Source organism: Etheostoma cragini, chromosome 14 (genome assembly GCF_013103735.1).
Source record: "Etheostoma cragini isolate CJK2018 chromosome 14, CSU_Ecrag_1.0, whole genome shotgun sequence".
NCBI lineage: Eukaryota > Metazoa > Chordata > Actinopteri > Perciformes > Percidae > Etheostoma > Etheostoma cragini.
This window is the reverse complement of record NC_048420.1, coordinates 2947914-2962037: the sequence shown is the minus strand read 5'-3', so window position 1 is coordinate 2962037 and position 14124 is coordinate 2947914. Positions and strand designations below refer to the sequence as shown.

Genomic DNA, 14124 nt, shown 5'->3' with positions numbered 1-14124 from the left:
GTGCTATCTGAAAACTATTCTCTAACTCCTAATGGTGCTGCAATGAGTCAAGTACGAAAGTATGAGGTAAACATGAACAGTACTGTTTTTATTCTTTATTACTCATATTTGTTACAATTTTAACGCTTTTTCATGAATAACAAACTAAAGGATAGTACATTAATACATATGTTCTCAGACTTTTATATTTATTGTAGTTCAGTATATAATAACTTCAGTACACTGTAACAAATTTAATGTAAAATATACAAAAACTTTCTTCTTTATTCTTTTTACAGTAAAGGGACCGTACGGCCATATACAGTATTTTATGTGTTCATATTAACAATTAAACACAACATAAGATAAAAAAATTAAAAACACAGTAGTTTACTATTTACTGTACTAGTGGCTATATTGTGATTTTTTTACAGTAATGCTTTGACCACCAAATGTAATACTTAAACTACTGTGATTTTGTCATGTCGACAAGTTTGTAATGTAAACTTTACAGCATTGCACTGTAAAAATCATATAGAGTAGTGTTACTGTGAAATTTAAAGGAAATAACTGGAGATTTCACAGCCATTATTTACAGTGTACCATAATCAGATAATTCCTGAAGATTCTTCTACACAGTGTAGATGCTGATTGACTGTTTCCTCTACTTAGTACTGGAGGACCGTTATCTGAATGGACTGTGCGTGACCTGCGGTTGTAAACAGCGATGCAGACGTGCTGTGCAGCAGACAGGATGCTTACTTCTGCGAGTTGATGCCATCGATGGTGCGTATCATTCGCTCATTGAGTTCCTCCTCAAACCTCCTCCTTTGAGATTTGGACCTGGGGTGTAAGGGAAGGAAGGACAGATTCAAACATTGAAACAAAATAAAGGTGTTCCCCTATGTGTGAGGAAATGTTTTAACCCTTATGTTGTCCTTGGGTCAAATTTACCCGTTTTCCTTTATCAATGTTCTTTTTAATTACTCAATTGTAATTACCCAATATAACATGGTTGATTCCATACAACACTCTTTGGCAAGCACAAATCTCTACTTTCATTAATTGTTGCAAACGTCCCAAAAAGTAACAAACATTAAAAAAAAGGGTCAAAAGTGTTGAAAAATGGGACAAAAACGTAAGAGATATTGAAAACTTTATTAAAAAAAGCCTCTACAACAGTGTTGATTTTCAATTTGAACGGGAAGACCACACAAGGGTTGAAGAGAAAAATGAGCGATGTGTCAAGATTTTACTCGCAGTACTTTTCCTAGCTTACCTTTCTCGTCTCTGGAAGTGGTACTGCCCCATTGGGACGTCCTGAAACAGGAATCAGCCCGTTAACCTATTGATGACTGATATTTGCAGCTGCGTGGGAAGTTGTGTGTGTATGTATGAAAGACAGAGAGCACTGCGTTGTACTTACAGTTGTGTTGATCTTGCCATTGTCTGTGGTCATGCTGTCCCGATGGTGGAGGTTGGCGAAGGGCTTGGCAGCGCCCCAGGACTCCAGGTATCGGGTCATTCTGACCGACGCCCTCATCTTCCCACCGTCCAGAGAGGGACGAGAGCGCACTGCCAACAGAGGGCTGTGCCTCTCAGTCTGGGAAAACCAACAGGGACAGGGAAGGACACTGATGATGATGAGTGGTGGAGGAAGTACTGAATCTCAGGACTTATAACCAGAGATATACTGCATTTACTTTAGTAAAAGCAGAAGTACCACAATGACAACCCTGCTTAAGTAAAATTAAAAAGTACCGGTTTTAAATGTATTTCCTATTAAAAGTAAATGTACTGGCAAAACAATTTATTCTCTTAATGTGTATATTCTAACAATTAAAAAAAACTGTATTGGATGTGGCTTTTTAATTAAGTTAGTTTTAGGTTAATGTAATTGTGCTTACCATCTGTGGCCCAGTTTACATTCTAACTTACAATTCTGGTTATCTATCAGGGTGCTCTGCATGAAGCTGGACTTTTCATTATTTCCCACGGGACAGTGAATGCTGCGCACATTTTGTCTAGCGAGAACACACAGGCTTGGAAAACAAGTAGGCTGAGGGGCTTCACAGCTCATTTATATACGGGTTGTACATTAACCCTATGTGAACGGATGCTTCACACATTACCAAGCAGAGTATCAGGAGCAGCAGCAGTAACGGGAGCAGTACATGCCAGAACAATAAATGCTATTGAAGGGCGGGTCTTGGTGTGGCTTTCGGGCAGTGGGAAAAAAATGATCAGAAAATGTAACGGAACATTGTGGAAATGTAGTGGAGTAGAAAACATAGAAAATTGCCGCAAAATGTAACAAAGTAAAAGTCAAAGTTCTCTTAAGGTTGCAACATTAGGATAATGTTAGGGGAATGTTCTGAGAACGTTCAATGCAACCAAAAACTAACGTTCCCAGAAGGTTAAGGAAAAATTTTCGTTCACCAAAACACAACCAAGCCTAACCTACAGGGAACTTTACCCGCAACAAAAAAACGAACAATCCAAGAACGTTCTGGGAAAAAACACGTTAGCCGGGACACACTATTGATTCTACTTAAGTAAATTACAGATATGTGAAAAATCTACTCAAGTACAGTAACAAAGTATCTGTACTTTGTTACATTCCACCTCTGATGACTGACATTAGTGACTTTGTTGTGAGTTGAATGACACCAAGCTAACAGAGTCAGATTATGTAACGCTTGCTAGAACAGTGTCCCCAGTGGTCACATTTGACAATGGCGTGATATGGGAGCATAGGTAGCAGACTAACTACATAAAGTCTGATTTACCTAAATCTAGAGACATGGACTTGAGACTTGATGACTTAGACTGGACTTGAGCCACCATATTAATAACTTGGGAATTAACTTGATAGGCGACTTGCGCTTGAGGTATGATGACTTGGACAATTTGCATGTATTCATAACTTTTAATGTTTTTTTAACTTTTGAAAATATTTTCAGTTCATTCACTGGTGAAATGTGTCTTTGTATGTTTGATTTCCATGGATGGTTATGTGAAGGTGGTAAAAAAAAAGAGAGTAAAAATTCTTTCAACTTTTGATGATGAAAAAAAGTGACTTGAGTTGTGACTTGTCTTGCCTTAACTAAGGATTGAACTTGACTTATTAACATGTGATTTAGCCAAAAGTAAATAACTCGAGACTTGCTTGAGACTTAGACCAAATGACTTGAAACTTGTTGGGACTCAAGCTAAAATGACTTGGTCACAACACTGTCTAAATCTATCTAAAGTTGGCGAGTGTGTTATAGTGTGTTTTATTGCTTATAAATTTCAATTTACACTTGTAAGTAGAAGACAATTTTGTCTTCAAAAGTTATATAACCTCGCTTTAAAACTTGTGTAACCCATGTTGATACCTGAACAATTTAAAAATGAGATCATTCCCTCATTGTGAACCATTTTCAAACATGTTTAGTAAATTAATGTCATGCAAATAATGATCATTGGCATTAATCTACAGTAGGTAAACTGAGGTGCATTCAACTGAATTAAAATTAACAATGCCCGATGTCAATGTTATACAATTGGAATACCAAAAGCTACAGTTAACATTTACAGCTTTCAATTGATTATTATCTACTGAATCTACTTTATTGTCTAACTTTGTTGTCTTTCTGCCCTTGTTTTAATGTGTTGCATATTTTTTTATTATGCAATCTGAGTTTACATTTAACTGTCCTGCCACGTACCAAAAAGTATAGTTTTCCAAAAAGTCAACCTCACAGGCGTTGAAAAACACTAGCTGTTAACATTTTTAAAGTAATCTTTTGGAGTGAAACACAGATTGTGTTTTTGGGACCACATGCACTAACGTTCATTTCTGACCAAGCCGATGTTCTAAGAGTAGAAATAACTAAATAGTAGCTGGGTTAGCTCAGCTGGTAGAGCAGGCGCACATATAGATTAGATAATACTTTTTTCCTCCCCCAGTGGGGAGATTCCCTTATCACAGCAGCAGCAGTTTCCTACAGTAAAAAGCAAAAAAAAAAAACAGCCAAACAATAGACAATGAGCAAAAGGTATTGGTATATGAAGGTATATAAAGTGGCATTCAATAAAAGTTATTGTAAAGTGCAGTTGCCATAGTACAACAGTGATCATTAAAAGTGATGTTAAAATTAAATTGAATATTTAATTAAATAATATAGCAAGTAAACATATATAGAGGTTTGCTCCAACCTGCAGCCCTTTGCTGCATGTCACCCCCCCCCCCCCTCCCCTTTCCTATCTTCATCTGTCCTGTAGAAAATGACGGCCTAAAAATGCCACAAAAATAATCTTAAAAGAAGTACATAAGTATTGCAACAGCAGTCCATGCTAGAGTAAAAAGAACTCGGCACTTCGGGAACAGTGTTACGTTGGCAGCTCTTGACATATGTGACCCGCCTATCACTTTTTGGAGCTACTTCTATTTTAGAGAATGATGCAGCTCTCCTTTTATTTTGGACCTAAAGTGAGTGTCTCTCTTACCAACACCACACCATTTACTGTTGACAGAATCATTACCCAGTGTAGAGCCATACAGCAGTGAAAGTACATGTGTTTGCCAAAACGGAATAGGTGAAATCTAGGAGGATTAGTCAGACAATGTTCCTTTATTCATTTTAAATTGTTCAAAGAGACAGGCTTTGTGACTGACCAAGCATGTAATATTGTCTATGGGAATTTAAAAAAGACGCTGTCCATAATGGTAGTGTTTATTTCCCGCGGCTGTACTGAAATTATCTGATAGTGACAATAAATGACAATGACAGTGGGGCTGACAGCTCCAGTGAGCCATACTCCATATTTGAATTTGATCCATTCAGGGCTTCTTGAAAATGTCACGGAGCACCCACAGTAGCACCCACTAATATCTGATATTGATATACAGATATTTGAAAGCTATCTCCATTACAGTAAAGGTTAGAGAGTAGCATCGTGTCTGTGTTGTAGAAACATCATGTAAGGTCAAATTGTTATGTTGTAAGAAGACAATTTAAATACCCAAAGACTCAGATTAGGCTTTAAACTGCTGGTTTACTTGATTACTGTAGGGCTCATGAAGAAAATGTAAATTAGGCCCCTCTACTCAAGTGCTGCTACACTGCATTCTTTAATGCAATACCAGAAAAAAGCTGAAAACATGCAAACAGGGTGTCAATCTCTCATGAAATGCACTAATATACTGCATAGAACAGAGAGAGAGCTTTTAAAAAGGCAGCTGACAACATGCAGTTTGTATGATTGCCAAAATAACCTCTTGTTTAAAATGGAAACACAGCGGGTGGAATTACAACGGCGTCAAAATATGTTTGTTAGACACACAGAAAGATGACTTCTTCTTTATCCAACCGTGTTATTGATAATCAACATCCATGAAGGCTATGGGAACAGTGAACATCTGATACACCTGCGTGATAAAATAGTACATTTCTTACACAGAAACTGCAACATTCGCCACTCTGAGAACTGGGAGGGTGATGTGATGACTTTAAGGGAAAGTTACCAATGCTTGGTCAAGCTCTTTGGGAGAGGTATCAGAAGATGAAAAGAACAAGACGAAAAGGAGCCAGATTTGGAGGAATCAATGCTGAAAAGACACCATGGATTTTTGATGCACTAGAAAGCATAAAGGCCTTCATTCCTCAGAAAAGAGCTGCCACTCAGAGAAACCTTGAGGCCTATGAAGCAAACAGACAAGGAACACAGGATGCCTGAAGGAGAAAAAAAGGAAGGCCTTATTGCACATATTTAAGGGGGTGGGTGCATCTTGGCCGAGTTATGGAGGGATTAGAAAGGCAGAGGACTGATACTATAAGCGTGTTATTTTTTCTTCTTCGTTTGCCAAGCCAAAAACATTGAGCACAGACTGGATGCCAACAACATATTCTATTTAGAGATATTCTCAGCAGAAAGTTCACAGAAAAGTCAAGTCTTAAATGTCTTTGACCAGCCCTTTATGTCCTAGTTTGACAGGAGGAGCTGCACTATTTCTCAGTCCACTCACAATGCCTTAAGCAGCGAAAAGGGACTTTACTTCAAACATCCTCTACTCCCAGTAGAGCGACTGACTGAACACTTTCAGAGATGTTGTTCACTTGATAAAAGTGTCTACGGTTCACTGCACAATAGTATTATTTTCCTATATTGTATAATGTTTAGCTGCTTGCTGTCCTCTTGGCTGGATGAGAAGGTGGGGTGGGATTTTATGTGTAACCTGCCCTGCGCATCCAAATGTTTCTAAAGCAGTGTTGCCGTATTTTTGCATTCTAGGTCATTATATCTACTTTGTACTATAACTGGCAGGACTAAACTCAAAACACACATTCTATAAGTAGTATGCAAACTGGGCAAACTACTGTATGTGAACATTCAAATTGGATCATAAATTATTATATACACAGGATACTGTAGAGTAAATATAACATCTCCAAACTTTTCATGAACTTAGATAAATATTATTGCTTTCAGCTTTGTGAACACACATTTTTTAGCTGAGCCACTTGGTTTTTGAACGGTTAATTAGCTCAAAAAGTTCACTTCAAGAACCTATGGTTCATCTGAAACACTCAAAAGCACCAAATGTGCTTATACATATGTATGTATGAATATGTAGGGTTTCTATGGAGAGCATAAATATCTATTGTCTGTTAAGTAACTGTTTTTTGCCAGGGTTAGGGACAGTGGTTGGACATTTTATCAGGAAGACCTTATCACCATCAATCACAAGAATCCCAACAGAGATGAATAAACAGCATTTCAACAACGCTGGAGCAAAAACTGACCGTCATATAACGTTAGAAATGAATAATAGCAACATCCTTTTACAGTGTACAGTACATGTAGACTTGACCATTACTAGAAATTATTTTAAAATGAAAAGAATACAATAAAAACACAAAGCTGAATAAAACAAGAAAAACATGTAAAAGCAATTCTTTTTAAGAAGTGATGTCATACATGCTAACAATAGAGTCTACAGGCATGCTAGCAACTCTCTTTCCTGCAACAACAAAGCACAGTCCCTCCGTCTCTCTTGTCTTTTTCTCTTTCTCCGTAAAAAGAAGCTGCTCTCAACTGGGAAATGTGGAGATCTATGAACGATCATGCGAAAAATTGTAATTGTGAAATGTAAAGTGCTACAGTGGGGAGGTTAAAAAACACAACAGGTCCGTTTCAGTGACACTCCCACCGCCACAAAACCCAGCAGAAAATCGCAAGAGCCCCATTTGCCGGTGTGAACGCGCCCTGGGTGAACAACATTGCCATTCATGGAGCAACACGGCTAACATGGCTGAAAAACTGAGTCACCTAAGGTATTCAGTAGGATTTATATGTAGAAGAAATAAGAAATAATAATAGCCAAGAAATAATGGGCTACATCCTCTGCTCTTTCTTGTGTTAGAGTAAACTCTTTGATGGTGCTTTCTGACTTTGTGTGAATGTTCAAAACCATGTTGGTGATGGCATCTAACCTTGGGGTTGATAACCAGGTAGGTGACCACTCCATGTTCTTTCAGGTAGGAGTCTCGGCTCTGTCCGTCTCCAGGCTCCACCTTATACGAGCCCTTTAAATGCTCCAATGTCACTGACGAGATGTGGACCCTTCTGGAGATGAGACAGGAAGGGATAAAAGGACAGATGATGAGAGGTTAAGAGCTTGCGTCATTGTGCCATTAACAACTCTTTCAAACGTATGATTTACTTTCCAGCTTAATATGTCCACTAACCTACAATACCCCCTTTTCAGCTATGTCTGTTACCCTTGCAAACCGAGAGGGATGGAGAGATGGGAACATGTTTTTTAGCGGGCATATTTTTCAGATATCTTTCAGCAGGCATAACAGCGGATAAAACCATTAGCAGTCCAGTGAGACAACGTGGTGGCAATGGAGAGCTGATTTTCTGTGTAGCATTCACATAACCGCCATCCAATTTACCCATACTTGTTACAGTACTAGGATGGCAGAGTTAATGCCCACATAATCAATGAAGAGCTGATTGGTCAAATTAGGTGGGTATAATTGACTGAAATGTTTATAACAGCGTAGCGTTAGAGCAGACATACAGTGCTGCTCATAAACCCATGCTTAAGTCGACTAAGATGGGGAATAAAAAAAAGAAAAATCATCTTTTGGAAATTGATTTTATTGCTTTAATTATGAAAATGAAGAAAAATCCAACTTTTAAGGACACCAATTTTCTGTGAATGAATAATATAGCCAATCTCTATGTGTTTAGGGTATGTGATGATGTGGGGTTATTTTAATAAAGGGCAAGGGAACTTTATGAGGATGCATAGTATCCTGGATTCATGGAAGCAGAAGAGGAGCAGCAGAACGAGCGAGTGAAATATACATCGCAAGTATTGATTATATCTTACCCTGGCACACCTCCTGCCTCCATATGATTGGCTAGCGTTACGTCATGTGACCACACATCATACTGCCACTTGCGGAGGCCAATCACACCACACAGGACATTCCCCGAATGAACACCAACACGCATGTTGATATCGACTCTGGTGGCATCTCGGACCTTCCTGTGGAGAGTGCAGAGCAGAATTAATCTTTAAAGTAGTAGTTCACTAAAGTGTAAAATGTGCTTAGTCGCTTTTTTGAGATGAGGACGTGGTTAGCATAGCATAGCATTAAGACTGAATGCAGGAGGTACCTGCTAGTCTGGATCTGTCCAGGGTTCATATGTACACCTCTAAGGCTCAAACGTAAAAGGTGTGAACTGCTGGAATAAGTGGTAGTAGTTTTTAGATTAACCCAACAAAAGTCAAACGTTAGACCTAACCATACTCCAGCACTGACACGGCACTGTGGAGACTAGAATAGAAGAATAAAATAGACTGAATCTTTATTGTCCACCAGGGTGGAATTTTTTCTTTCTTGCTTTCTTCCTCATTCTGTCAGTGTATATTTGGGTCAGATGTTTTGGGGGTTTTATCACTATTTTGCTAGCCACTGACACTCTCCTGTTAAGCTTCTTCTTGAGTTTACGAAACGATATTGTAGTGTTGATTATTGGTGCTTTCACAAAGTATTTACACAATGAGATTTAAAAAAAAAGAATCATCAATAATGTGGATATAATGACTAAGTGGGTAAAGGCTAACAATAAAACAGTTATAAAACAGTCTGTTAAGTTCAGAAAATGACATCACTGTACTGTAAGGCAGCCTTTAAAACCAGGAAAAGAATACACATTTCATATTATGATATTACAATGTCCAAAATCTAAGACAATATCTAGTTTTATTTCACGATATCAATATAATATCGATATATTGCCCGGCTCTATTTAAACATTTCAGCCATTTCCTAGCCATTTATAAACTACCATCACCAATGCTGCTAGTAACAGTAGTAAGTTGGTAGCGAGTAAGTAATATTGTATTTTGGGACAGATGTCAACAAGATCCAGTGTTTACCCCGGAATTTAATTCCTTCACAACAGCACTGAAATACAGACTGTGCTTCATCATTTCAGAGGTGGACAACATGGCATCTTTAATCTGATTGTGAATAAAGGTCAGTGGCGGCAAGCAAACATATTGGTCTATATAACTAATGCATGTGAGTAAAGGCATGAATGAAAGGAGCAGAAGGGAGAGTGGGGGCGGGGGGAGGTATTTTTTCATTTGTTTGACATTTTTATTTTTTCTGTGTGAGGCTTATCATATTGAATTCATAATGTGTTTACTATAGAGTTCAAACAAAGCTGAAATCAAGTCTGGCATTCCTTCTGCTTAATCAGTTTGACAGACGTGTTTGTCTGTGCTTCTGTTTGTGTGCGTGGATGTGAGAGAGCGAGAGCGAGAGAGAAAGAGAAAGAGAAAGAGAGTGAGAGCGAGAGCGAGAGAGATCTGGTATTTTACTTGATGGCCTCACACATATCCAAGCCCATCTTCACGCAGTTCCTGGCGTGGTGAGGCAGTGATTCAGGCAAACCGGACACACAGTAGTAACAATCTCCCAGGATCTTGATTCGCATACACTCGTTTTCCTTGAAGAGAGGCAAAGAAGGGGTTAAAGAGGTACAGGGAGCAGTGTAAATGTATCATCCCACTCCATAATCTGTCCAAAAGTATCAATAGTCACAATTAACTATTTCTTTTACGAAATGACGCTTCTCCTGCTCTTTCTCACCTCCACACAACTCTCATACACATACAGTCACATCCATCAAGCCCAAAATCATACACCCACACACATAACACATTAGGTCTCACTCCACATGTGGGATGTGTAACAGCTCATCGTTGGATCGGGGTTATATAACGGCAGCTTCATCAGACAGGAGGACAGAAAGTTGAGAGAGCCTGACTCAACTGTTCAGACCCGTATAACAAAGTACCCATGAGACCGCCAGATCCACTTTGACCATCCCACACTGCTGCGACCTGCAGCTGTTAACATGCACAGATCTCTGGAAGGTACGGTACGGAGGCCGAGGCTGGCCGCAGGACAGAGAAAACATTCATTTCAAGGCCGTGCTTCTTCGGACTGACAGCGCAAGACAACTCCTGCTCTCTTGGTTGTTGCGTAATTCACCAATTTATGCACGCTATTCAATTTAGGTCAACTGTTAAAGGCAGGTAACCATAGCAATTTGTGAACCAAAAGCACCTTATTTTATGTCTTAAACATCCCAAATAAAATCGAATTAAATCCAAAATGAATTTTTGAACAAAAAAGGCCATTCTGTAATTTAAGATAGTGCAGGTTGATTGTAATTGAGGCTTTAGAAATTAAGGAATTTCTGACGCATGCTTTTCATGGTTTAGGTGGCAATTAGTGGTTTACTTATCATGGTTAAAATGGCATCTTGTCTCCCACTCTAACACAGAGGACGATTTATAGGATCCTCTCACAGTGTATGCATATGTGTGTTTTAGGAGATATGGAACTGTTCTTTTCTACTGTTTCATCCAGTTCAGCTATGATTTTCTTTTCTCCATCTGAAGCACAGAGTGTCACTGTGTAAGACATGTGATGCATAGATGAAGATATGCTTGTCTGGTATTACCTTTGCAATCTGGTCAAACTTGCCGAAAAGTTCATTCAGCATATGCACAAGTTCCCCCGGGGAGCAGTCACTGGCCAGCCTGGTGAAGCCCACAATGTCGGCATACAATATGCTGCGCAAAACCAGAAGAAGAACAACAACAAATAACAGGGTTAGTATTGCAATACTGAGTAACAAAACCATCAAATAACACACGAGGAAAGGGATAGCATTTTTCATCCTTGGGGGTCATTTTATTATTATTATATATTTATATATATTTAATTCATATTTATTTATAGAGTAACATGGATACAGAGCAGTATTAGTTGAACTTGCTTTGAATTAACTTGTTCTCCACAAACCCATCGAGTTTGTGAGCACTTTTATTGTGCTAATCTAACAGGTTTGAATGAAGAAACACATTTTTCATGCTCAGGTTTCCAATACAATAAAAAGAAATAATGCAAGATACATATTGGGCTTGAGTGCAGCTAACTTCTCTGGATTATGGAGCCAATCTGTTTCATTCCCCATCATGCTAATATTGTGCACTTCCTTACCTATTAATATTTTACATGTACATTAGATTTATTTTAAAACATTCAAAACAAACAGCACTTTATACATTATGCCTCCAGCTCCGCGGAAAATATGACAAGTGTGCAAAAGTATTGATTTCCCAAAGAGACTGAATGATCTTTTGAGAAGCATAAAAACACACACAATGTAACCAACAAGCAATTATTCTGTGGACAGAATAGTGGATGCATTGGCTGCTGTTTGGCGCGCCACTAACTGCCTAGTGTGGGAGGATCCCAGCAGAATCACACGGCCACATGTCCTTGGGTGTCAGTTCTTTGTTCTGGAAGATTGCCCTCTTCACTGAGCCTTACAATGTGAAAATCTGTTATTATTGGAAGGATGATAGGCAGATCAACAAGAGTGCACACATACACCTACACACATACACCCACAAACCCTCACGCACGCACATAAGCACGCAGACACAGACATCCATCTGAGGCCCTCTTAAAGGAACACACTGACTTATTGGGACTTAAGCTTCTTCACTGTATCCCCCAGAGTAAGATGAGTTTATACATACCCTTCTCATCTCAGTGCGTGTTGTAACACTGTCTGGAGCACCCACCACTAGCCTAGCTTACCACAGATGCTGGAGCTAACTGGCTCCAACTAGCCTACTCCTCCCAATAAGTGACAAAATAACACCAACATGTTCCTATTTACCTGTTGTGATTTGGATAGCTGCAGCGTGTACAAATAACAAGGTAACAGGAGACACAGTCTAAAACTACATTCTATGGAAAGGCTCTAACGGTCAGCCTGGATTAGTTTCTATGAACCTCCACAGGATGGCTTCATCAAGAATGGAATTTGGCCATAAGAAGATGCAGGGATGATAGCAAAAACGAAAAGAAGAGAATAGAAGAGAGAAGCCCATATGGAAGCAATCCAAATGTGAGAGCACGTAAAGAGGGGAGGACAAAAGAAGATGAGGAATGACGAAGGATGGTATAGGGGAGCAGAAAATAACAACATTAATTAATTATGTGGTTGCACAGATTAAGAAGAAGTAATCTTACCTGACATTGGTGTGCCGCTGCACGTAGAGGTTGTGGAAGTTGTTAGTGCTCTCAGTTTGACCAAAGTTGGGTCCCTGCAGCCTCTGGATGATCTCAGCTTTCATCACTCTGGCTATATGAGCTGGCAGTAAGGATAACAGTAAACGCTCCTGAGGACAGAGAGAGGGGAAGGTGGGATGGAAGCATCATACATTTTCTTAATTGTGGTTAATTGGGGGGTACTTGGTCAGCACTAAGCACAGGAAGCTTAAGTCAAGTACAAAAGTGAGATTGAGGCAGAGACATTACCATGAGATGCAAGATCCATCCTTCATAGCTGTTGTGTAACCATGGTAGTTGTGTGTTTTTTGCTTTAATTTAGCACCATCCACATTGGATGGAGGATTGTTTGAGGGTGATTTTGAGCTAGTGTGAGTTTTTAGGCATGTGCGTTTGTGTGTATGTGTGTGTGTGGATAGCTGCCTGAGGGGGTGTGACTCATAAATGCAGCTCACAGCAGAGAGGGTCATTACATTGTTCACACACCACGGGCTCATTTCCTAAAACACAGCAGCAAATTAAGTAGAGAGAGGGTTTGGGGGAATGCGCTAAAAATAGAAACCCACACCACTTCCACTTATTTATTTATTTATTCAGTACTGAACACTTCACTGTGAGCATGCAGAGGGGTTATAATAGCCTGAAGAGAGTGTGGCTACATTAAGCATGTGTTTGGTTAATAAACAAAAGTGATCTGTATTTAGCCATTGAATGAGATTTGGTATTCTTTCAATTTACACTGGCATTTGGCATATGGCAAAACATACTTTGCATAATGACAATGCAACCATTGTAGCTTACATTATAACCAAAACTTTACAAACAGGACCAAACACACACACACACACAGACACACACACACACACACACACACACACACACACACACACACACACACACACACAAATGCATAGACTGGTGCAAGCACACAGAAACATTATGCCAGTGAACATATCAAACACAAACATGACTGCTATAGGTACATATTTCCTGTTCAAATACCATCTACATGCACACATAAATATTCTTAAAGTGAGTAACTGACATGTGGTAATACATCTTTTACAAGTGAACTCTGATGAAAAATAAAAATTAACTATTTTTTTGTGGAGGTTTACTGCCAACCTAGATAAATTGCATATATAACATGTATATGCACAGTAAATATACTTTTATTTTTGATATTTGTAACATTTCTACATATACATACATTTAATCTTTGTGTTGTCTTCTCGTCAACCAAGAAAACATTACTAATGCTTTTTCTGAAATTTTTGTCCCTTTTTCAATGGTGTGGGGGCTTTTTTAAATGTTTTTTCTAGGGCTGTCGAATGATTACAATTTTTAATCAAATTAATCAGAATTTTCAGTGGATTAATCAGGATTAATCACCTTTTGAAATTACACCTGAATCCTAACCATTTTTTTTCTGAAATGCATACCAAAAGATAAATAACAGGACACAGATACATAATTT

General features: G+C 38.8%; 1 protein-coding gene and 1 long non-coding RNA gene across 2 annotated transcripts in view; both read right to left on the bottom strand.

Annotated features, from left to right (window-relative positions):
- Positions 1-14124, bottom strand: part of adcy2b (adenylate cyclase 2b (brain)) — a 46541-nt gene that overhangs the window by 19240 nt on the left and 13177 nt on the right. The window contains exons 4-11 of the mRNA XM_034892749.1: positions 12609-12757; positions 11023-11134; positions 9872-9999; positions 8369-8527; positions 7461-7593; positions 1406-1582; positions 1259-1299; positions 742-822 (exon numbers count right to left, since the gene is read on the bottom strand). Coding sequence (XP_034748640.1) covers positions 742-822; positions 1259-1299; positions 1406-1582; positions 7461-7593; positions 8369-8527; positions 9872-9999; positions 11023-11134; positions 12609-12757 — 980 coding nt within the window. The remainder of the gene's footprint in view (positions 1-741; positions 823-1258; positions 1300-1405; positions 1583-7460; positions 7594-8368; positions 8528-9871; positions 10000-11022; positions 11135-12608; positions 12758-14124) is intronic.
- On the bottom strand, positions 2204-2551 carry LOC117956715. Its single transcript, XR_004659349.1, has 2 exons — positions 2515-2551; positions 2204-2314 (listed from the first exon to the last, which is right to left on the bottom strand). It is a non-coding gene; the product is annotated as an uncharacterized LOC117956715 (long non-coding RNA).